Raw genomic sequence first — 25862 nt, 5'->3', positions numbered from 1 at the left:
CAAACCTCAACACATCTGGAGGAGAAACCGGCCGAAGGCTGCTCGCTCCGCAGCTGCGCGTCTTTTCCCTTTTCTCCCTTCCTTCTTCTTTTCCTCCTCCTCTTCCTCCTTCTTCTGCGCCACCAGGAGAAAGTGTCCGCTTCCTTGAAATCAGAAGTTGGAGGAGAGGAAGAAAGAAAGAGGGAGAGAGAGAGAGAGAGAGAGTTGCTTCGCGGCGGAATAAATCTCGCTCCGAGTCCTTCATCACGGTAAGTGGCGGCTGATGCTGCTGATGATCGGGCTTTCATTTGTTTTAATTGGTTTAATTGCTTGTGTGATTGCCGTGTGCTCCTTTGGGTGCCAGGCTTGTTTCTAGTTTTTTTTTCTTCTTCTTGTTATTTCCTGCGGGGTGAAGGGAAAACTTGTTCGCCGACGCTTTTTTTTTTTTTTGAGAAAAGGTTGTTTCTTTACGCACGAATGCGTCAAATGTTGACTTTCTTTTCCCCTTTGCGCTTTTAAGATGTGCGCCAAAGAAAGTCTCTTGATTGTCACCGAGTAGCAAAAGTAGAAGGCATAAATATAGATGTATACAGTTTATTGATTGAAAAAGGGTCGATTAAAGTCTGTCGGAGCTGCAGAAACTTTCATTCTCACTCCTTTGAGTTATTCAGCTGGAGATGTTTAGGTTTATAGACCGAGAAAAAAAAATCCTGATGCAACTTTTAAAAAAGTGAATCAATGAACCAAAACATGACTTTCATATTTTGTCCTCCTTTTTTTCTGGATGAATTTCACGTGTTTGTGTTCAGATAAAAAAAAAAATTGCAACGGTGCGATCGCAAACGAGATTCCGCCTTTTTTCCGATTGAAAAATATAATTGTTTAGCTTATAATTAGAAAAAAATGCAATTACTTTCGTTGAACTCGTGGAGCGGGTTTTAACAGACTGTTGTTTCCGATTTTTGGAGCTGAAATGTTGAGAAACTTTTACACCGAGATCGTTATTCTGCTTTAAAAAAGACCCACGATTGAATTTATTTTTATTGGCCACAATCAGCACCATTTACATCTTTATTGATTTACCGAGACAATTAATTCTTTGTATAGGGGGGAAAAAAAAGCAACAACAAAAAACAAATAAAAAAGGAGAAAAAAAACAACCAAACAAAAAAGATTAGATTAGAAGATTAAAAGATTTTCCCCTAATCCAATTTCTTATACCTCACTATTAAATTTCTCTTTCGCAGGCTTTGCCTACATGTGTGTTTTATTGCCAATTTATTCCGTTGTAATTATTTACAGGCACAGTAGGCCTCCTCCAACTCTTTCAAATGCAATGAAATTAGTCCAAAACTTTAATTGTAAAAATGCCTCTGGAGTTTTAACTGGGTGTGTTTTGATGAAATGAAGAGATGAAGATTTTTTGGCTTTGGGATCATAAAACAAATTTCCTTTGAAGTGAACAAAATGTATGGAATATTCTCTTTCAGCTGAAGTGATCTTATTTCTTCGTGTAAAAAGCTGAATTAATTTAAGTAACGGTGAGAGGGAAATCGCTGCTTCTTGTTTGTCACCTAAATAGAGGAAGAAGATTCTTTCGTGTCCTGTTGTGGCTCCACCTCATCGCTCCTCTCCCTCTCCCTCTCCTCAGGACCGCTAACAGGGAGGTGAATGGACCTTCACCGCCCCTTCAAGATGGACAGCCCCTCCTACCTGCCAGCTCCACTGGCCTCCCCCGCCCTGATGGTCCTCGCCACCACCGCCGAGGCCGGCCGAGACGCCTCCGTCCCCTGCCAGGCGCCCCGGCCCTTCGGCGTCCCTGCTTCTGTGGAGAAGGACCTCCACCTTCCCTTCCCCTCGGCCTCCTACTCCTTCACCTCCATGTATCAGCGGCAGGGCCCCATGTCAGGCACCTTCCCCTCCCGAGACTTCCCAGCATCCCTGCTCCACCTGCACCCCCAGTTCACGCCACCCAACCTGGACTGCTCCACCCTTGGTATGCTCAACCACAGCGGCGTGGGCGCCTTTCGGCCTTTCTCCTCCCCGCCAGAGGAGAGGGAGTCCGGGGGCTACCAGTCGGCTTTTACCCCCGCCAAGAGGCTGAAAAACTGCTTCCCAGAGGTGGAGGGGAAGGAGTTTGACTTTGGCCCCTCAGGAGGCTCCCTCAAAGCAGGGGAGGACTCGGGGAGGAAGCTGTTCTCCATGTCCGGCCTGCTGTCCGACGGCGAGGCTTCGTCCAGCCCGGAGGAGCGCAAAGAGCACAGTGAGTATTCACCCAGCTCCGCAGAAACCACGACTTCCTCAGATGCATGTTCTGGTATGTGAACGCACGCACACATCTGAAGCTCAGAGTCGCTCATCTCACCTCTTTTTATGCATATTTCACATATGCAGAGTTTAATTGAGCACATCAGGAGCTCGCTCACGCCGACATGACAGGGCAGATGAGTTTACATACCATCCACAGCTGCATCGACTAAAAGGTTACAAATTGAAAGGAGCCTTTATGACTGAAGACGCAGCTGAAAATATTTTCCTTTCTTCCCTCTAGTCTTTATCGTCTAGTTGGGCAAAGTGTTTACTGCGGCTGGCTGTGACTGACTTTGACACAAATAAATTGAACAGTGTCACTTATTCATCTTAGTGATCATTAGCCACATATGACCAGTAGGCCTATTGGAAGTGAGACTTTTCTTGGCGGCTGAGAAACACAAATACACGGGAGCGTATGGAGGGTTGACACAGGAGGAGTAAGAGTTGGAACGAATGACACCCTGTCAGAGATAACGAGGTGGCAGAGATAGAGAGGAAAGGATGGAGGAGGAGAGAGAAAGAGAGAGAGAGACGTGGCGATGCGTCTCAGCCTGAGCTTCCCAGCGACAACCCTCAGCTCAATATGGCCGCCCACACCAGCCGTCTGATTTGTTGACAAATGAGTGGGAGAGGTGTCAGTCAGCTCGCCGCGGAGGGAGAGACGCTCCTCATTACTCCCGGGGATAATTGCCCAACGACGCGGGGGCACAACACTCGCCTCACAGGGAGAGGAGAAAGGGAGGGGGAGTCAGGGAGGCAATGCTAGGCATGATGGGAAATCAAACCTCCTCAGCAGCGGCCGCCAAGGGGAGCGCCTGACAGATGAAAGGGACCAGACAAAGACAGAGAGAGAGAGAGAGAGAGAAGGAGAGAGGAGAGAGAGCACCCAAAGGCTCGGCAGATCAGAGAGGGACACCATCGAAAATAATGACAATGAGAAGGGAGGGGGGGCAGAGAAGAGATGGAGAGAGGCGAAGGCAAGAGGGGGAGACGCCGATACACGCTCTCATACATATCACCTAAAGAAAACTTTCATCCCACACATAAAGGGCGGGAGCAGGGACGAGTTGTCTTAAGAAAAGTTTGGAATTGTGTGCCGTGTGTGCCTCTTGTGCATATGTGTGTGTCTTTGTTGAAACTTCCTGATTTTGTCGCCGGTTGGTGGCTGAGTGACAGGGCCAGGGAGGCGGAGTGGCAGGAAGGAATCTCAATATGGGATTTTAATAAGGACGGGAAAGGGAGAGACGGCAGCCATCCACAGTGGTGTGAGAGGTGTGTCTGTCTGACAATGTTTGCTCTGTGCACTCGTGCGTGCGTGCACCCCTCACCTCCTGATTTTGGGAATCTCATTTGGGGAATGTTGACAAGGACAAAAGACGAGATGGAACAGAACATGGGGAACATCTCTCCTCCCTCCATTTCGCCCTCCCCAACCCCGTGTAAAAAAAAAAAAAATGGGGGGTAAGAAATGAATTCGAACACACTGGCACATTGGAAGCTGCTTTCCCAGCTTTATCCAATTAGATTGGAGCTCAGGCAAACTAAGAGCTTTAATGCAATTGAGCTACCAGCACTTTTCTAAGTCTGACATACACTTGTTCCTCTTGACTGGCCAACAGACAGTCACTTTAGGACCAGAAGTCTTAAGCTTGAAATCTTCTCGGGGTTTGAGAGCGCCGGCTGCTCTCAGACTGCAGCGGCGACGTCAATGCAAATTGTCACTGAGCCACAAAGTAGACCATAAAAATCCTACTTTCATACTTTTTGAGTTTTCTTCATTAGTATTTGTCTAATGCTTTGGAGGGCCATGCCCCCCCCCCCCCCCCCAAACCCCACCACCACCACCACCTCCAGGTCAGCAGCGAACTTTCCTCCACCTGAGAGTGGAGTGATAATGCTTTTCTCAGCTTTCCTCTGAATAAATAAAAAAGACTTTGTAGAAAAATTAAGACAATCTTCATTTTCTGTTGAGGACGTTTAGGAGATCACTGCTGTCTAGTGTTAGCAAAAGACAGCGGGATGCGTAGGAATGTGAGTGTACTCACAGTAGCACACACTGCGGTATGAAGAGCGCAGATGACCGAGCGCTGGACGTCAGCTTTTGTCTGTTTTGCTTTTTTCTCCCCCCCCCCCCCAGACTTGCTTCTGTTTTATCAGAGAAGGTCTGAGACACACGGTGTACTCTGACAGCTGTTCAAACAGCCATGCTCGCTTTCAAAGGGCAGATGTCTTCACTGGAGCGAGTCATGCTTATTTTCCTCGGGGAGATGCTTTCCGCTGCAGGCCCGAGCTGGAACTGAAACGGCCTTTTACCAGAAACTCCAGTTGGAGGAAACCAGAGGAGCGGAGTGGCAAAACACACCATCATGGCCAAACGCTGACAGGGTGGTGTGTATGTGCTGAGTGAGACCTGTGATAACTGGAGGCAGATGTTTGAGAGCCCCTGTGTTGTGGTACTTGTAACATGTCAAACAAACTGGATGTGGCTGTCAGAAAACTGAAAATTGTCTCCTGCACAGTGGACAAGAAAACGATGAAGGCCAACAAAACAACAGCTCAGCGGATTGATCTGTACATCAGCTCCTCTTACACTCAGAGTGCAAACGCTGACAGCTTGTCATGGTTTTTTTTTTTTTTTTTTTTTTGGCCCCCTGTAAACTGACATCCACTCGTGCACAGGCCATTGGAAGCTTGGCATTTGTTGTGGCACAGCAGTATGAACAGGGAAGGACGCGAGTAGCTTTTCACGAGTCGCAACTCGCGGCCGTTGGCAGCACATCCACATGTGTAAGTTGACTGTATCGCCTGTAAGAGTCAGTCTGCGTATTTTCCCTCCAACAAACTCATCAATTCATAATGTGCTGAATCTGGATGAAAATGTGAACATCAGGCCTTCAAATCAGACACAGGCTGTCGAAGTCCTCTCCTCTCGGGACGAGGAGGCAGCGAGAGACTCGTCGAATCTTCACCTGAGTGAAAAGAAATCCCAAAGGAAGTTAATAGAGGGCAAACATTTAAGCGTAACACACACTTAGGGTTCTCTGCCAGATGCGCTCAGTGTGTAAGTGTCCTCCACGGTCGGTTATTCATGGGTTGTTAGCGGACTAGTGCAGCGCCCGGACAGAATCAATATTACATAGATTCATCATAGATTTGGCACATGGATTATCTTGGCGGTGAAGTTTGATGGGTTTCAGCGTGTTCCTCACACAGCTTGCATGCTCTGTGTATAAAGATGCGACTCTGATTCTTAGAATACCGCTGTTGTCAGGTGAAAGCCATTTATCTCCAAATGATCTATTTTTCCTTTTAAGGGAAGCCGTGTTGTTCTCATCTGAGCCGCCGTAACAGTTTTAATCTCCCCAAATTGCTTATTCATTAGGCCAAATATTGCAGAACGACCTTCAGGAGAAGCTTGTGGCCGCTCGGTCATTAAATTCTAAAACAGTAATTAAACATATTCACACCAATAACTGTTTGTGTATATTTTACATACATTTACTAGCACACACAAGTTTGTGGTGTAACTTGACACCTCCCTCTTTCATACAACACACACGCACACACACACAGGCAACAGACTCTGGCTGTGTGTGCAGATTTGATCAGTGTCCGCTCGCTGTGTTTTCTGTGAAGCAGTTGTTGACGGCTGCTCGTATCGAGCGGCGCTTCCTGTTGAAAGACACAGTGTTTACATCCCACTGGCAGACCGCAGGAGATCAATAGCAACCACTCGATGCTCATGCATACACATATAGTATCTGCTGCCCATTATTATTCCCAGGGTTCATACGCCTTTTCAGGTGGGCTTGCGTGTGCATGAACAGTTGTACTAACCATATGCTTGCATGTAGTTGGTTGTTGGTTTTTTTTTTTTTTTTTTTTTTTTGGTCATGCATTTCTACGTTGTTGTCGTGATTCGTCTCAAACAGGCTCCAACAGTAAGAAGACTGCTGTAAAGTAGCAATAAGAAGATGTAAAGAGGCTGAACACAAAGAAAAAATTGTCACGATGTGTAAAATCTGCTCGCTACAGATCTTGGTCTCGAGCTTTGAGACATACATCAGCGTCTTTTCCAATAAAGCATCATCCCCAAATAGAGTGACATCTGCTGCCGGCTCCATAACTGACCACACCGGCTGTCTTGATTCGAAACACCCAGAGAGGAAGCATTTCAATATTAATGGTGGTTGTGTTTGATGTGAGTGCACGCCGCGGTTGACTGTTCCCCCTCCTGTTGTGATGGTAGTTTGTCCTCCTAATGTTCTCCCAAGTAAAAGAGGCTTTCATCCTGGCAGGAGGGAAAACTCCTCTTGGATTTTTTTACGTCCTTCCCTTCATCTTATGAGGACTGGAGAGAGGGAATGTGGAAGGTTTTTCGCTCACGTATTTTGATTCAGGCGTTGTCTGTGTGGTCCGATATGTGTCTGTGTGTGTCTGTGTGATGTAGTTCCCATACAGGCATCTTCAGAGCTTTCAGACTGGACCACACGGCTTGTTGGAGACAGACAGGATTTCTATAAGTCTGGCACTGGGCTTTTACAGTAGCAGGGGGAAATCTGTGTGTGTGTGTGCATGAAACCTTTTTTTTTTTTTTTTTGTAATGACCATCAGCACCTGTTAGATGGCCGACATGAGTCATATCTCCTCCATCTCTGACTGTGACTGGCCGACACGCACAGCGCTGCTTCAGTGTAGAGAGGACGGCTGGTGTAGACAAGAGAGCCGGAGGAAAAGGGAAAGAAAGAAAGAGACAGAGATGGAGGGGGGGGGTCATAATGAGTTGCAGGGCCCAGGGGTCGTTAAAACAACAGCCATGTTTTAACAGAGGCCATCTTTCCTTCTGCCCTGCTCTCCGTTTTTTCCCTCTTTCTGCTTCTCTGTCGGTGCACCTGATCGACCTGCATCTCGGCTGCCTCTGATCTCACATCAAAGACCGTGTGTGTGTGTGTGTGTGTGTGTGTGTGGAGAAGCTTGGGGTAAAGGCAGAGGGGGTTTTTTCTGTAGATTGGATTGCATATGCGTAAGAAGTAAAACGCACACACACACACACACACACACACACACACACACACACATGCACAGGCATGCACACGCGCAGGCAAACTCACATCCTCCGTCCTCTCCCCAGAGTCTAACAAATCAGTCAGGCAGATAGCGGGGGCACAAAGGCCAAATGCTGGGGTTAAACACATGCTGCTGAGGAGACAGACAGCCAGACCACACCAACCCTGCACGCCTGGAAGGCAGCCAAAACCATCCACACATCAGAAATGTATACATGCACAATATATATACGCACATATTCAAGATGTGTGTGTGATTGCCGGGTGCCACACATAGATCTCATTACAGCATGTCACTGGTGCTCGTTGCGGCTCCCCCAGCTGTGGAGAAGCTTGACAAAAGCCAATACGTGGAAGACAGGCGTGATCGCTTCCGTTCCCAAATACATGACGGCCTGACATCATTCAGCAGCTTTATAAGCAGGAATCTCTGCCATTGTAGCTAATGTGCATAAAGATTGTTTTTTTTTTTTTTGCCTCTCTTTTCGCAAAGTTTGACTGAGAGTGAGACACTTCAGGGAGCAGCATAATGTCGTGGTGTCGATATAAGAGTTTCCTCTATAGTGAGCTGTAAATTTTTGATTTAAGTAGTGTACATGCTACGGACACTTCTGTTTCCATTCCACTGTGGGAATATTTTAGGGGCCCATAAATGTCAATGTCAGAATTCAGACACTCAGGACGGTGGAATATATATAGTGCGCTACATGGCGGCCTTACAGAGAAAGTTAATATTTGCTGGGTTATATAACCATGTCCATGTGACAGTTTAAACACAGATTACTTACACATGCATCCTAAAGACCCTCTGATTGATTGATTCACATCTAGTGCTGCTGAGCTGTTTGCCAAACTCCCATCAGCGCCATCACACCCCTGCCTTAAAGGTCAAAGTTTGCCGGGATTGACCTCTCACCCCTCTGTGTAGGGGTGTAAACACTCCCCCAATTCTCCTCAGAGAATAGCATTGAGTCTGGGCCATAAATCACAGGCCTGATAATTGGTAGGAAAACAGCAGTCCAGCAGTATATAACCTTTTACGTGTCGTCTCAACTCTTTATTATGGTGCTAATGAGTGGCCGTGGATCAGGGTTAGAACCGCAAGCAGAGCGGGTGGAGGGGCCTCGGCAAAATGCAGGCTACCGGCTACTTACACACTCACACACACACACACACACACACACACACACACACACACACAAGAAGTCAGTGTGTACACACATGCAGCCACACAGCCGAAGGCAGGCATATTCTCAGCTACACACAGGAAGGCACTTGCGCGGAAGAATATGCGCGTATGCAAACATTCCCTCACACACATGCATATGCAAACACACACACACACACACACACACACAGTGGCTGGCAGGCTCAGCAGTGTCCATTACTGACTACCATTAGTATGGAGATTGTGCTAATTGTCCCCACGGACCACACAGGCAGGGCTCGGCAGGCCTCGCCGTCAGTCTGTGAGGCTGAGTAAGAGCAGGGACTCCTCTTTACACATCCTATTGTCTCGGTCGTGACCCTATTAGTGCAATTACAAATCAATCACTGAATGATTGTGGGATACTTGCTGTGGATTGTTTCCATGCAAATGACTCCATAATAGAGCGTGAGGTGGCTCCGCTACTGTACTGAGCCGAGCTTCACTTCAGAGAAGTCGCGCAGCTCAGAGCAAGTCCAGATATCGTCCACTGGGGTCAGGCCACCGTTGTAACCTTTGTGAGGGCAGCAGGTGCAGTCACAGAAACTCTGAAATGGTTTCAATACAACAACTGTTTGTAATTGTTGATTGAGTTGTGTTAAGGCTTATATTTCAAAGGTCAGACCTCGACTTGTTTATCATCGTCTGCGGCGCTGACACCCATTCTGATCCGAACATACATTCATGTGTATCTGCTTTTTAAAGCGTGTCAGATGTATCTCTCTCTTTATTCTGTAACTCTTCACCGTATTGTCTCCGAGCAATTATGGCTTTTGATTAGACTTGACCTGAATTCCAATTGGAAATAGCAGCGTGGACTTTGTGGACTCCTCTGCTCTGGGTGAGCTGGTTCAGGGTCCTGCAGCCTGGAGAGGGTCCATTCTCATTAGCAGCGGCTCAAAGCTCCCGATCAGTCAAGTAGAGGACATTGAACCGTGAGCGGCTCCTGTGTGACCCTGCTGAGCGAGAACACAGGGGAGAAGATCTATACCCACTGGCGCTGCCACAGGCCTCTTTGTTCTCCTGTGTCTCCTGTGTTTGCTGGGGGGGGGGCGGGCGTATCGATGTGGGCTCACACTGTGCTGCGCTCACCAGGGCTGCACAGCAGTGTGTGTGTAGATGACGCACACACATTTCTGCACCTCTTTCTCACACACTAAACCATTGCAATGTGTGCTTATTCACACACACACACACACACACACTTATACACAACTGAACCATCAGCTAAAAGCAAATTTACAGGCTGTTGTCGAAGGTCATCTGTCCACTTAGTGTTACATTAAATCTCAATGCATCTTTTTCTCAACAAGGTATTAAAGTTAGGAGCGACACGTCTGCCTGGTGCTGGGAAACCAGACACAGCACACAGGGATTTATTTTATCCTCCAAAGAGAGCAACAACTTTAAAGGCGTTATTTATCGCTGACATTTATTTGCAGTTTAATGCTCGAACCGCAACAGATTTCAACAGTTTGGCAAAACATGCGCTAATTAGATTTGTCATGCAAAATTGCAGAGAGGGAATTTCGCTGAATGTGAACAAATGTGCAACAAATGTTTACACATTTATATTTCTAGCAGTCGACCAAAATGAAAAAATATGCAAAGTATAATGAGAATGAATTGTATTTACGCAGGTAATTAACTGCATATTGAAAAGTTTTCTTCACCCTTACAAGGATTATTCCTGTTTTTTTGCTTTGAGTGTGAGTCATTGAAGATTGGCTGCTCAAATCACCTCGATCTCTGTCTATTTGAAGATAAAACCGTCATCATCTGCCGTAATTGTTTGCTCATCCAGGCAGACACAATAACATCCTTTAGGAAGTGTGACTAACCCAAACACAGATGTATCACATAGCGCCAGGTGCTTGTGTTCTTTTCATACCAGCGGCAGTCAACACCGTGTTTCTGACAGTATCAGATGTTATCTGGAGGTGGGATGGGCTTGTCTCTAATAACGCCCCGCTGATGTGGGTCAAAGGAGGGATGCTGTGGAGGTGCTACAAAAACTCTGAGCAAGTTCTGACTGGCGACCTACTAAGACTGTGTCCGAGGCCCGATGTGGGAGTTTTTCTTTTGGGTTTGTTTGTTTTGTTGTTTTTTTGCAGTGTAGAAGGATTTCTGCTGCTCGCCCGAACAAAGTGTGAAACAAAGTGTTTGGTCAGAAATGACCACCTGAAAAGGAAAAGCTAACAAACATGTTCACTGCTCAATAACAGCGGTGAATTCTTTGCATTATTTGACTTATTGCCTTTGTCTTCTTTTTTTTTTTTTAATGATGTAATAATAATCCGTAGCTGAACATCTGTATCTCAGATTCAGGAAATTTGCATTCCCGCTGTATCGGTGGCCTCAAAGTTTCTTTAACTTTATGAGCTCTTCCTATCTTCCCTTCATCGTTCTGCGTCTTTAAAGGAAGCTTGTTTGTTTTGGTTTTTTTTTAAACTTGCTTCAGTCGCTCTGTGGAAAGTGCTGGGTCACATTTAGGAAGTGCCCCAAAATAACTTCTGCTGTAAACAAATAAAAACTTTCTCAGGGTCTTATCAGATTAGCTATGATTGCTTTCTACCATCTCTTCTTAGTTTTCCTTCCATCCATCCATCGTCCTTGTCCAAATGGGGTCGCTGTGGGGTGATCACAGCCCGGACAGTTCAGCCGTCAATCACGCGGAAACAAATAACCATTCACACTCAGGAAATTTTAGATTCACCAATGAAACATGCAAACCTCGACACAGAAAGGTCCTGGGTCTGAACCTAGGACCCTCATGCTGAGGTGACAGACTAACCACGGCCTCGCCATGCCGCCCGCTGTTCAGCCTTCTCATTAGTCATGTCGCTCTTGTATATCTAGACGCTGCGATACAGCATGTGGCAGCTTTTACCTAGCTGGTTTGGAACCCACCAATAAAGAGGAAGAAAAGAAAAAAAAGAAGAAAAATACAACTCGCGTCGTGAACTGCAGGACATCTGTTCGGCGTGACTGTACGCATGCATGTGATTGTTTTTGCCATTTGCCCCCCCCCCCCCCCCATTATGCATTAAACTCTTACACAACTCCTGCCTCAGTTTTCCATGACACACAGTCAACAGAACGCACAACATAGCGAAATGAACACAACGCATTCTTCTACTCAGCTTAGTATAATATCTTTTTCTTTTTTCTTTTTTTTTTTTTGGCTACATGTTACAGCTATGCTGATAGCTATGTTTTAAATCTGTCACCACCATCTGGAAGCCCCATCTAGATCTCTGAGTAATAATATAGAAAATCCACGGTACGCAGCTGCTGAAAAACCAGTGTCGGAGAATGATCGTGTTGGGTGGATGTGTCACTTCACTACAGCTGCCTCCTTTGGGGAAATATTTATTTTAAAAAAAGCATCAAGTTTACCCCCTGTGGCGGCTCCTGTGATGAAAACGCTGAAAGCCGGTTTGAGCCTTTGGGAAGAAGCTCGCTTTAATGGCCTCTTTGGTTGTTGTTCATTCCTGGCATAATTAAACTCTTCAGTGAGTTTTACACGCACTGACACAGTGTTTGTCCGGCACTATTTAGGAAAGTTGATGTGAGTAACAGCGCGATCCTCTCATTTTCTCCCTATTAACCACTAATTGAGAGAAAGAGCGAGGGGGGAGAAAAGAAAATGAGGGAAATGATGAGGAGACAATGGAATAATAATAGAGAGAGAGAGAGTATTAATGTGTATTAACCAGTGGTGCAAGTTACAGTGATCTGTAGTTTTAGGGCCAATCTAATTACCCCATAACGAGGGATTGTGATCGTCTATTTGTTTCTTCGTTTTCTCACACACACGCTGCGATGGTCATGGCAAGCTATCGATTTGAATGAATGGCTTCGAATCACAGTAAAAAGGAAATAAAATATACTGCAGCAATCACACCAGTACATAAAATATAAATACCTCACAGCGGGTTTTCACATTTTCCAGAGTTACTCACTAACTTAATGTTTTTGCTGCCAATTTCTTCCATTGCTGCTAAAAAAATGCCAACAAGCATGGCGCTGCAGTTTCTTTGAGCTGCAGAACGGCGACGTTTTTGGCAGGATAACCAGTCCGCAGACGCAGCCTTCAACGGTGTCGTCATTTTCTAGGTGAAAGGTGTTTATTTGTCCCACTTAGATTAAGTTGAACAGAATCCTGACGGTTGGATCTTCGCCTGGTGCAGAATGAGTGACAGGCCGCCGGTGAGCCGCTCTGTATCGGTGTCCGCTGTCAGCGGCTTCTTGATCCAGTGCGACTGCTCTGACTTTGACGGACAGCAGTCAGCAGCTGGATCTGGCATTTTGCCGCTCCCAGTATGACCTCGAATACATCTGCAGTCTTGGATTGCGGATCATAAACTTTGAGTTTCACATCTGCCTTTTCTTTTTTGGACGTTTTTGGCTTTGAAGAGGTCCTGACAGCAGATAGACCTGAATTGAGGGGGATTTTGGGCCTGATTTGGCTAGACATGGTGACCTTATCCAAAATGCTCAAAGTTAACGGGGAGAAAACAATAATTTTGTCACTGCTGTGAAATTACTTGCATGAAATACGCTTGTAAATTTTTTATGCATGCATTTCTTTTCATCTTCCTCATTTTTCATGATCTCCCTTTTAGGAACTTATTCATTTTTTTTATCTATTTTCTTTCTGATTTTCCAGTTTGCCTAGATCTGCTCTAGAGGCAGAAATATTGACACAGAGATCCCCAACTTATAGGAAAAGAACTGAACCTTTTATTATAAAAGCAGTTTTTCCTACGAGCTGGCTTGTAAGTAGCCTCATATGGGCACAAGGACAGGCCGAACCCCCTCCTCCCCCCATTCGACTTCCATTCCCTCTTTCTAATCTGTAAGTCACTATCAAAGATCATTGGGCCATGCATCTCAATGAGGATCAGATTGATTGGTAGAAGCGGAGCAGAGGCAGGGTTCGATCTTTGCCCTCAGGTCCTGAAGAGGGAAATATGGTCACAGGGACGCCGTCGCACATCCACCCGGTCCGCTCTCCATCAATGACATGATTGGACACAGACATGCTGAGCCACGCCTGCACCTGATGGAGCAATTGCAGTGACTAATGGAGACAATGAGAGAGAGAAAGAGCGAGTAGGTAGAGGAATTGGGGGTTTGTGTGCTGATTGACTTGTGGTCAGAGAGGTTATGTCCATTGATCCGCAGGGCAGAAGAAAAGGGCTTCGGCCTGAGGTGCTTCAGAATGAGTCTATTTGGAGTTTAGGATTCCTGTCCATTCCCGACAGGAGCTTTTTCATCATCTGACTCCCCGGGACTCACAGCTGCCGTCTCCTGTTGTCCACGTAATGCACCGAGCACTGCAGAGGCCAAAGGCCAATCAATGTTCTACAAGAGGTTGATACAGATCTTATTAGTCAATGAATGATCATTAGCAGTCTAACGAGGCATTGATTTGTGCAAGGGCCTAAGGTTGCGGTGGTTGTGGTGAGTGTCTTTAATACATTAAACACAATTGATTGCAGAGTAGGGAAGGATATTTTTGAAGGATGCTAGAATTGGATCGGACAGCGAGAGATTTGAGGTCAAGCCAGGAGAGGAAGTGTACCTTCATCAGCCACTGAATGTGGTTAGAATCGAATGCGGGGTCTTGCAGCAGATTTGTCTTTTTGTATATTACCGGTGTAGCAATTCTTCAATTAATAAAAAGCAGATATCTATAAGTACTCAGTCAAAGGCAACTGGACTTGCTGTTTCAAAGGGTGGAGCAGCAGCCTTTGAAAGCTGAGGAAATGACTCTGCTCATAGCAGATGTGTTACTACAGGGCCTATTATGTTGCTCATTAAATACCCAACCTCTCAATAGGCCATTATTTCCCCAATAAAAAACAAACGGCGGCCTGCATACTTTCCCCTCTCCCCCCTCTGCTTCAGAGGTTAGCTCTACCTCACAGACGGCGAAAAACCCTGACTAATATCCTGCATGTGACGCTTTTAAATAGGAAGCAGGCCGCGGGATAGGGTGGGGTACAGGTGTGGCAGGAGCCAATGGCTTTTATGGCCCTCCATCTCCTCTGAAAGTGTGCCAAGGACCTGCCTGCACAACCCACCGCTGCAGCGTTAGCCGCCAAGCGTTAACTTTACTCCCCCCGCCAATCTCTACATGCCCACTGGTTATATAGAGTCTGTGCTTGTTATGGCTTTATAGAGGGATTTCTGATGTGCTTAGAGAATTGTTTGATGATTGGGATAATGATGCCAGTTGGAGTGAGTTGTCTCAGCACTTTATCGCCAATGAACGCAGAATAAGAAAGGAAGGGGGGAAAAATTACAGACAAACAGACCCAAACCGACCTCCACATCCTCCCCTGGATGCTCGCTCATATGTCCCCTGCCATTCAAAGCCGTCCAGTCCTCCTCACGTCAATCAGAATTATACCACGTCCACAGGTTTGTCACCGGGGGGACATTCGTCACCACGTCTCCCCCTGCAGAACAGCCTTTTCATGCCCCGGCATAATGTCAGCGGGTGACATCCAGGCCTGATGTGATGTGGCATTCACTAAAGGTCACGTTAGGCATCTCCGCTCCGTCTGCATCAGCAGAACTGGCAGCCGTCATATGGGCGCTGGCATCGGCCATTACCCGAGCCCTCGGGGGAGCTCCACGCTTTTGAGGATTTGTCAGCGGGATTCTGATCTCTCTGTTTCTGTGCCGAGCGCTGAAGCCAGGACAGTCACAGTCCACGTCTTGATGCAGAACAACAGAAACCGGACTCGACCATCAATCGCACAAGGGGAGAATGATGACACACACACATATAAAATGAACTTCACAATGTCACGACGGTCGTGGTAGTGAGGAGAGTGCAGAGACTTCAATTTGTGCCGAGATGAGATTATATTCACGTGTGTTTGCCCTCGCTTATTTTTCTGATTCTTTCCTGCGCTAATTGTCCAAAAAAGGATTTACTATCCATGCCAGTCCACATGTAAACTAATTACCGAAATAGCCCAGTCTATTTTAAAGTGACCACAAAGTAGGGTTAAAAATGAAACTGTGTCATTCCCATCCTCGCGTTTTGTTTCATAGGAACACAGCTTAAATATATCCATATCTGGGAGTAGAGCAAATGGCAGCTGGCTAAAAAAACCAAGCGGTCAGGAAAAGGAGGTCGAGACACAAAGAGAGAGAAAGAGGAGACAATCAGAGACAGAGACACGGTGAATCCATTAGGAGATGGGCCAGTCCGGTTCAGCGCAGGCCGGTGAGAGAAGGCCAATCCCTGTGAGCCAGTTGCCGTAGTGAGCGAACAGTTAACAAGCCCCACAGGCAGGTTTTACAGCCCCCTGTTGTTTGTCTGAGACCCCCCAGGGTGAAAAGGGGCTGACGCTGACTGATACTGACAGGGTTTATGTGGGCAGGGGGCGGAGAGCAGCGGGGGGATGGAGATGTGTTTAAAAAAAAAAAAAAAAAAGGTGGTCATGAACCAACAACTGTCACTTACGAGAGCTCAGCGCAAGCTCTGAGACAGGCCGCCAACAAACACGCACAAAGACACAACACGGCCGTGCATGCAACCACATCCATTAAATCTGATGTTTGTCTGGAGCAGAGGTGAACGGTGGGGGCAAGGCTGCAGTCAGAAGAGCATGTGAGGGGTGGGGGGGGGGGCGCTTATCCCAAAAAAGTGGACCAATAAAACACCTGAAAATCAAATCCCATTGCTCTTATCGCGGCGCCATTCAGAGACGCTATCTGTGCAGGTAATGTAGTTATAAATTCAATTTCAGCCCAGAGATTTCATTGTTTACTGACGCCTGCATGTTCCGGGCGGCAGAGCGCCGAAAGCTCAGGAACGCTCGATGCGTGTCGAGAAAAGTCATTTAGGCCTCCGCGAGGGGATGCAAAAAAGGCGGGAGAGAGAAAGAAGGCGGGGAGGGGAGTCGGGTTGAAACCAGTAGAGCTGTCACTCTCCCAAGGACACCTGACTCCACTTTCTATTTTCCACCCCATGTTTTATTTAGAGGCCATTTTGTCCTATTTGGTTTCTCATTAGGTGGGCTCATAGCTCGACTGATGTCAGCGGCGGCGGCCAGCGGTGGACGATCTTGTCGTGTCGCCGGACATGTGGAGCGGAGTCGGCTTTGTGTAAAAGGAACTTCAGTCCGCTGAGCTCAGATACTGCCAGAGACATTAACCTGTTTGTGATGTTCTGCCACTTGTTTTCTCTCCACTGTGGTGATGGCAAATTAGGTGCGTCTTGCCTACTAGCTCTCTGCGCGTGATTGATGGCTTTCAGGAGTAAATCACCTCATCTACTAGGTAAAATCTTGATATAGTAGAGCTCCTCGGGCTCCCAGCTGGCTGCTTATGGCAGTAATCCATCAGTGGGGCCCAATGGGCCGAGTGGCCCTCCTGGGTAATGTTCCTATTGACAGCCTATGATGTCAACACACTGACAGCAGGGGGCCGGTGCAGTGTGTCGTGTGTTTATATATATATATGTGTGTGTGTGTGTGTGTGTGTGTGTGTGTGTGTGTAACCTCACTCACACTCCTACTGTCGGTCAATTATACAGAGAGGTCTACTGAACACACACTCACAAAGACACAGCTACACAATTTAGAGCGTTTGCATTTTCACAAATGGTGGAGTGAAATCTCACCGCAGGTGTGTTTACTTTATTTTCTATTTAATGGGAGTTTTTTTTTTTTTTTTTTTTTAATTCCATCTAAAAGCTTTGCTGTCATTACTTTTTGGTAACTATTTAGCGGTGCGATTGCAACAGTAAACACTGGATTGTCAAAAAGTCCACAAAGCTCAGAAACGATCAACGTTTGTCCGACAGCTTTTCCAGGATCCCTTAAAGTCTTTCATTTCCCTTAAAAACCTTTTTAATGCTGCTATTTGTTTTAATATGATGTCCTGGTTTACTGATTGAATCTAATTCTTGACGATTCCTGCCCTTGATTAGCATTTTGTGACTGATTTTGAAAAACGCTCGTGAAAAAAATTGTTCCAATACATGATTATAGAATATATATTTATAAAACACTGTTTACATTTTACAGGTAATACAGAAGTTTGACTCAAGGAAAAAAAATAAAAACTTTCATTCCTGATAGTTATAACCTTTTTCAGTGAAGTTTCTGCAAACCTCTCACTGTCAACAGTCTCTTCTACTTCTTCTTCTACTCTTGTTTTGTAAATTTGTCCAGATATCTGCAGAACAATGTTTGTTGGGAAAAAAAAACAAAACAGCCGGTACATTTTTGTGCTGTAAGAGCCGGGGAGACCAAAGCGATCTGAATCTGATCCCGACACATCTTCAGTCAGCTCCTGTAAAAGTTTCATTCCTCCTCCGTCCAGTTAAGGTGAAGAGCCTCTACGACGCTCAGGCGCCGATGTGCCCGGTCTGCCAGGCCGTTCTGAGACCAGGAGAGCTTCAGGAGCACATGGAGCAGGAGTTAACCAAACTGGCCCAGCTGCAAATCAGGTATCCGCCTCACATCTTCCACTCCTCCCATTTATCCACGTGTCACTTTCTTCCCGTTTCGCACTCCAGATTTTCTATTCTGTTCAGCTCTTGGAAGAAAATGAATGTTGACCGTCTTCTCTGTCACCTGCGTGCAGTGTTTACACGCTGCATCATCCTTCCATACATATTTCATATTGCAGCCTGCAGCCTCAAGGCAACAGCTCAAACAGCGGGGGAATAATGTCCCACTAATGGCTGCTTTGAGGCCGACACACGCACAACACACATTCACAGTCTGCAACATACACAGAAAGAGCAGTTGTGCGCGCGCACACAGACACACACCCACACACACATTACCTGCTGCTTAGACCAGAAGAATGATTCCTCCAATAAAGACATTACACTCCAAATCTGCTTAACGACCGCTCCGTGGACAGTAATGGTTTCAAATTGAACTTGGCCCACGGGGACACAGTGTGTGTGTGTGTGTGTGTGTGTGTGTGTGTGTAAGTGTAACAGTTACATGAAGTGAGGAGTGAAATGTGGTTATACCTTGTCTCCCTTACAAATTCACACGAGGTAAAAGCAAAATTGATTTACAAGGTAACATTTAAAACATAAAATTCTGTTTGCATGTTGCAGAAGAACATGTGCAGCTGATTTATGTGTGTGCGTGTGTTCTTCTTGTTGTTGTTTGTCTGTGTTACTGTCGATCTCATTTGACACACAAGCCTCTTTTCTCGACAGTGCCGCTCCGGTTCAGCATGATCACCTCATAAGGACGCCAAAGGTAAACACAACTGTCACATGCAGCAAAAAGAAAACACAAAAAATATACGCACCATCATCATCATCCTGCATCTGACTCTTCTCTCTCTCTCTCGTTGTCCAGTCTCTCTCTCTTTCTCTGCACATAAAGCGTGAAGGGGGTTCTCCCTCTTCGCCCCCTCGACCTGCTGAGGACGCCCACTCTGACCGATATCAGGTGGGATTCATATTTAGTCTCATATTTATCAAGAGATTCACAGAGAAACATTTAAAATTCGTACAAATTTCGAGTTTAGACTTGAATGTAATGAAAAAATAACATTTTCTTACTCCCGTGATTCAGAAAAGAAAAAAGTAACAGAGGAGCAATTACATTATGAAGAAGTGGATTAAGAAAATGAAATGTGAACTAAAAACCACATGTAATATGAAGATGGTGTCAGTTTGGCAGTCACTTCTTCTTCTTTGGTCAAATAGTGAAGATTACTGTGTTACATCCATAAATCACACTTTACATTTACTGACACATCGACCAAACTGTTGTTTTTTTTTTTCTTGTGTTTCAATAAAAATAGCATTAAAAGAAATGCAAAAGTGTACAAACTGACCAAAATCTGAAAAACGTCCTGATGTCAATCTTCTGTTTGCTTACAGACGTTCCTCCGTGTGCGGGCCAACAGACACACACGACTAAACGGTACGTTGACGCACGCAGAGCGAGCATGTTGTGTTTGGTTGCTGCTGACTCAGTTCGGTACAGTCCAGTCAGTCACGTCTGCAGTTTTAAATGAAAAACAAATAAGAAGGCGGCAGAAGTAAAAGAAATAAAAAAAATAAATAAATAACGTTCTAGTCTCCTTTGTTCACACTGATGCGCCCAAGTTGTGTGTTTCATCCAACCACCCCTCCTTCCCTCCCCTCCCCCACCAGCCGTTTGGATATCACCCTTTTTCCCACACCATCTCCACCGGCCTAGCGCCCACACGAGCAGAGGAGCTATTAACCTTTCAACTTTGACCTCTTGATATGTTAACAGTCGATGACCTCTGCTGGTGCAGGTGCTACGTCAAATCTGCCCCATTACGCCCCCACAGCGCAGGAGCGCACCTAGACTGCACACAAGCCGGTAAGCTGGTTTTTTTCATCCCCACACTCTGATGCACGAGGAGACACGGTTGTCTCGCGAATCACGAAAGTGACGCTTCGCTGTTTTTAATAAGGAAAATGATTCATAAATATTAGTGAGCAATGTTTTTTAATGACACGTTTAATTATTCAGTGTGTGATATTTTATACGCCGTCAGATATTATACTTTATATTAATATTTATCTAATCTTTCATCGTTACAGTAATATAAGTCTTATCCATCAGTTAGGAGCCACTAATAACTTTGAATATTCCACCTGTGCCCCCGTGGATCTAAAATAAGTCTCTGCCGTTACGTCGCAGTTGGTTGTTGTGATCACCTGACAGTGTCCCTGCGCTGACGTACAGAACGCTGCTGTTATTATTGCTGCAGAGACTCTCTGGCTCTTAGCTGCCTCTTGAAACTGCCACTGCTGTCGAGGTCTGTTAGCCTTTATTGGGCCCTATAACAGGACAGCATAATGAGCTTCTAAATACACGTCAGGAAGGAAAAAGAAGAAGAGGACGGGGGGGGGGTCCTCTGTTGATTAATCAACCTCTCTCTCTCTCTCTCTCTCTCTGTTTGATGAGGTCTTCCTCATCTATGACCGTCTCTTTAACCCTCATTATGTTCGCTGGGATGGCAGCGATCGGGTCACGGCCACCAGCTATCTGAGTCCCCCCACTCCCTCCTTCCTCCTCCCCTCACCACCACCACCTGGGGGCCACTGTCATCCACCAGGAATTAGAGGGCCCTAAAACTTAATGTCCCCTTATGCAATCTGCAGTCAGTCAGGTCAGAGTGGGAGAAGAGGTGCAGTTAGTGTTCTGCCATGTTAACTTTTATATTAGGGAGGAAAGTGAGGGGCAGGGGCGGGGGCGTGACAGGATGGAGATGGGAGGAAGGTTTTGCCCCAAATCCTGCAGTTGTTGTGTATATGGAGCCTCATGCTTCGGTGTCATTGTCCACATACACACTAAAAAGAGCTGCGGCTGTGCCGTACATCAGCGGTCATCCTCCACAGTCCTGTCAGACAAACTCAAGCTTCATTAACACCCACAAATGTGTCCTCCTACTATAATTATTATTATTGTACCAGTATTATATTATCCTATAAGATATATTGGTCCTGGGGGTCAGTGTTGGTGCTTTTTTTTTTTTCTAAACGACATAAAAAGTGAATTTTTGGAAAACACGGCAGATCTTGAATGTAGATCAGACGCCCACTGCAGGGGTGTTAATATTATCTTTGAACCGTCTTCATGGATGAAAAACTACAGAACCTTTCCCGGAGTGTTTTAAAATAAAACTGGTACAACTTTAATTGAATTTAAAATCTTGACACGGACATTAAAGTGAGTTTTGCACAGAGACAAAAGTGCCATCTCCTGCACCTTTTGATGCATCTATTAAATAAGCTATCTTAAATATTTTAGAGTGAGAAAAGCATAAAAGACCTTTTCCCTCATAAATAAAGTCAAACTGAAAGGGAAATGTCAGCAATGTCTATTTTTTTTTTTCTTAGTTTTATCTGTGTGACAGACGGACAGAAAAAAAAAACAGCTGCTCATGATGTGATTTTAAAAAGGAAGTGACTGCGGCCTTTCAGTAACTGTATCACTGTCTTGTGCTTTTCTTCTGTCTGTTCTCAGTCCGGATCGGGAAGCTGAAGAGGAGGAAACCGGAGGAGGGACAGGTGTGTGTTTGTCTCCCCGACATTTGTCCTGTAATCAGAACTGAAAAACATAAAAAGGCGGAGGGCAGGTTGTGAGAATGTTGGCGGTCTGAATCTCCCCGACGCCGCTGACTGCCGTCGTTCACGTAGCATCAGGATCACTGTCGGTCCGGAGTGTGTATCCGTGTGAACGCGCTGCAGGCGACGGTTCACAGCTGTGACAACACAGAAGCAGATATACAGCTCAGGGCTACAGCAGGCGTACAGACATATTCATCCAGACAGCCAACTTGTGTTCTTAATGTGTACATATATATGTGTGTGTCTGTGTGTTTTAGGAGGGTTCAGCGGACTTGGTGCCATTAGAGGACGAGTGGAACGAGAGGAGAAGGATACAGATGACGTCTATAGTCGGGGGGTTTAAAGGTAATCATAAATCTGTGTGTGCGTTTGTGTGTGTGTGTGTGCGCCATCGAGGTACCCATGTGTGTGATCTTTTTCAGTGGAGTGTGAATAATGTGACTGAGTGGCAGTTGAAAACCACTGAACTTTTCAGTCCAGATTACGGCGGGGCAGGATGCCTTCAAGGTTAGCTCAAAAGTACCAGTTTAGTTTACCCAAGGAGAAGAAGAAGAAGAACTGCAGCTTGGTTCATTCGTTGCACTGACAGGAATTTTCATTCATTCATTCATTCATTCATTCATTCATCTTCTTCCTCTCACTCGTTTTTCCGGGTTGTGGGGGAGACCAACAACCACTCACACTCAGACCTACGGACAGATTAGAGACACCTATCAACCCAAACATGATGTCACTGGACGGTGGGAGGAAACCCACGCAGGCACGGGGAGAACATGCTAACTGCAGACAGGAAGGCCCCAGGCTGGGAATCAAACCTGTGACCTTCTTGTTGTTGTGAAGCAACAGCGCTAACCACTATCCTGCCGTGCCGCCCACCTGATACGAGCAAACAATCTTAAATTTCAGCCTCATAATGACCTTAGAAATAAGAATCTCTGCCTCATCCAGCGTCTTCATGCAGTTTAGTAGTTGTTTTATATTTTTTTATCCTTCAGGTGCGATGCTGGTGAGCACGACTTCTAAGGATTGTCGAGACAGCGACGCCGACCTGGACGTGGACGGAGACGACACTCTGGAGTACGGCAGAGCACAGTATCCTTCAACAACACAACGTTTACGCTGTCAGGTGATAGATAAGAAATCCTAATTAACGTTTAGTAATCCATCATGATGTCTCGAAATGCCGAGCTTAAAGAGACGTTTCAGGTCAGACTTTAGGTTGTCCGCTCCCTCCGTAATGTTTCTCCTTAGTTTTACTCTCAGATACACGGAGACAGATGTGATTCCCTGCTCGGGAGAAAGCTCCAAGGAAACGACTGTGAAGTAGGCGTCACATCGGAAATCGTTAATCGGTTAACTCTGCACAGATCTTTGAAATTTTCTCGCCTCTCTGACCGTTTTCTTTCCTTATTCTGCAGCAGCAGCAGCACGTTGACTGACTCCAGAGTAACCCTCGACTTTTCCAAATGGGTAAATGATGGTGAGTGAAGTGAACTCTGTATGAATGAAGTGATGAAATAAGGAAGAAGGGAGGAAATTGCTTTGGAGAATTGATAAGAACGTTTGTTTTTTTCTTTTTGTGTGTTTGGTTTTTTTTTTTTTTTTTTTCAGGTAGATCTTTCTGAGCTTTTTCAGTTTATTCCATTATTTGTCATTTGTTCGCTCACTCAGGGAGTCCATCAACCAGCAGTGGAGAAAAAGTGGACGGCAACGTAGCTGCTCTGCCCAAAACCTGCAAAAACACCGAGATTGAGACGTAAGTTTCCGGTTTTATCCAGTTTTATCTGAAGTGAAACCCAAAATAAGGAGGTGATTCTGTTTTTTCATGTTTCAAAGAAGCAGCTCAAACCTTCCTGATGTGTTTGCTTTGAATTTGTTATATTAAGGCAACACAAAACTAAGACGCTCCATTGGTCAGCCAGTTAGACTTGGCATGTTGTGTTTGAGATGAAGCGTTTTTACGGTTGTTACCTGTAAAATGAGACTATTTGGCCCTCAGAAGTAAAAATTTGAGGACGAGACGGGAGCGTCTTTCCTGAGCCCACAAATAAAAAAGGCCAGAAAAAATGAAAAGTCAGTCATATCACTGGTGTGGAGAATTGTTTGTCCAAGGATACCCCCCCACCAGGCTACCTGCCCCGGCTCCCACCAGCATGATACACAACACTATATCAATGTGATGATCTCATCAATCAAGGTCGTAGCAGGCGACGCAGCCTTAATGTGCTGTGGCCCGTCGGCCTCCATGTACAGTATGTTTGCACGTGAAGTCTGTCCGGTAATCGTGAGAGTGTGTGTCTGTGTATATCTCTGTGAGGATCCTGACACCTCACCCAAACCCCGGCTCCCTCCTCCCGCTGCCTCACCTCGACCCCCCCCCCCCACACACACACACACACACACGCACACTTATGATAAATGAGACAGCGAATGCAGGCAATGTGATTGCTGCTAAATTTCATGCTCAGTGTCCATGTTGGCCAGCGAATAATTTAATCTGTCTTCGATTTATAAATGACTCTCCAGTGTCTGCCTAACTCACGCGTCCTCCCCCCTCCCCTCCTGTTTCCATCCATCCGTGTGTGTGTGTGTGTGTGTGTGTGTGTGTGTGTGTGCATGCGCAGACTCTCAGAGGACTCCGCACTGACAACTCTGGATGCACTTAAAGCCCGGATACGGGATTTGGAGAAACAGTTGTCTAAAGGAGACAGATTTAAATGTCTCATCTGCATGGTGAGTACGAAGGCAAATTAAAGCGACAGAGCGGACACACAAAATGGAGATAACAGCGCAGTAATGCAGAGACGGATGATATTCCTTCAGGGATCTGTGTTTCGAGCAGGGCAATAAGTCAGGATCTTTTTTTTTTTTTTCACGGGAATATGAGAGTGACGTTATTCAAAATCGTCCCAAAATGGAGACCCTCAGCAGGATTGCAGTTGACTTGAATTGTGATTTTTGTGGTTTCAAATTATTAACGCGTGCAAGACAAATCTTGATCTTTAAATCTGGCTCTGACTTTTCCCTCCCAGTTGGTCAATCAATCAAACAGTTACTCTCCAGAAAATGTATCTTCACCTTCACTTAATCACTTAAATAATTTAATAACAGAAATGTCGCTCACGTAATCCTTTAATCTTCTAATGCGAGAAAATTAACAGTTTTCCTTTTGTTAAAAAAAAAAAAAACTATCCAAAGACATTTAAATATTTTCACTGGCCTTTTTTTTTTTGCACTTTATAGTTTTATTTAGAATGAATTTAAACTGAAAAAGGTCTATAATTTATGTTTTTATGATTATTTATTATTTTATCTGCTGATGTACGGGTACGTCACTTCAGGGACAGTTGATTCGTTTTCGTTTGTGATTCGTTTCACATGAACGTCTAGCAACTTTTCGTACTGCAGGAAGGAAATCCTCACCCGCATCATCTCGTTCATCTCTCTGCAGGACACGTACACGACGCCGCTCACTTCCATCCAGTGCTGGCACGTCCACTGTGAGGAGTGTTGGCTGCGAACGCTGGTAAAACATCAGAAACAAGTCTGAAGTGATGAAAATGAGGCAAAAACACTTTTTTTTTTTTTATAAACGTGACTTTGTGTTTGTTTTTATCTCCACAGGGAGCAAAGAAGTTGTGTCCTCAGTGCAACACCATCACCTCACCTGGAGACCTGAGGCGGGTTTACCTGTGACCCGTGGGAGGGGCTTCTCCCTTTTTAGCCAATCAGGGGTGGACTTGTGGGCAGCTGGCCTGTCATAGACTCCCACCCTCCCTTTCCTCCTCACGGCTTCCTGGTTCGTTCTTAACGTCAGTGCACTCCCAAGCTCCACGTTGAAACAGACAGCAAACGTGACCTTTGACCTTCCTTTAACAGCCCTGTACAAAATCTGCGTTCCTGCTGCAACCGGAGCTGAAGAAACATTTAATCCAACCGAGAGCTCAGGCACTCAAAAACACAAATATTGGGACTATATTATCCATTTTGTGACCCCTTTGGTCCGCTTTACGAGGGAAGAACAGTAATGTGTACATACTTTTGTGTATGTTTGGATCGGTGTGTGTATATGATGGTGACTAGCAGAACAACTTGACTGTATTTACTGTACAGAGTCTTTGATCAGGCCATTTATTATTTAGTTTGGCTCCAGCCGGTTCATCAGCGGTAATCTCATAAC

General features: G+C 45.6%; 1 protein-coding gene across 1 annotated transcript; it reads left to right on the top strand.

The window, feature by feature from the left end:
* Positions 1–224: 224 nt before the first annotated feature.
* rnf220b (ring finger protein 220b) lies at positions 225–25862 on the top strand. Its single transcript, XM_029500713.1, has 16 exons — positions 225–248; positions 1631–2242; positions 17920–18046; positions 18779–18821; positions 18924–19016; positions 19454–19496; positions 19836–19925; positions 21579–21622; positions 21940–22027; positions 22678–22774; positions 22946–23005; positions 23101–23162; positions 23354–23438; positions 24307–24415; positions 25134–25208; positions 25307–25862. The coding sequence occupies exons 2-16, from the start codon at positions 1651–1653 to the stop codon at positions 25376–25378; spliced, it is 1680 nt and encodes a 559-aa protein (XP_029356573.1). The 5' UTR covers positions 225–248; positions 1631–1650; the 3' UTR covers positions 25379–25862.

Source organism: Echeneis naucrates, chromosome 4 (assembly GCF_900963305.1).
Source record: "Echeneis naucrates chromosome 4, fEcheNa1.1, whole genome shotgun sequence".
Classification (NCBI taxonomy): Eukaryota; Metazoa; Chordata; class Actinopteri; order Carangiformes; family Echeneidae; genus Echeneis; species Echeneis naucrates.
The sequence above is the reverse complement of the archived record's forward strand: the minus strand, read 5'-3'. Positions and strand labels throughout refer to the sequence as shown.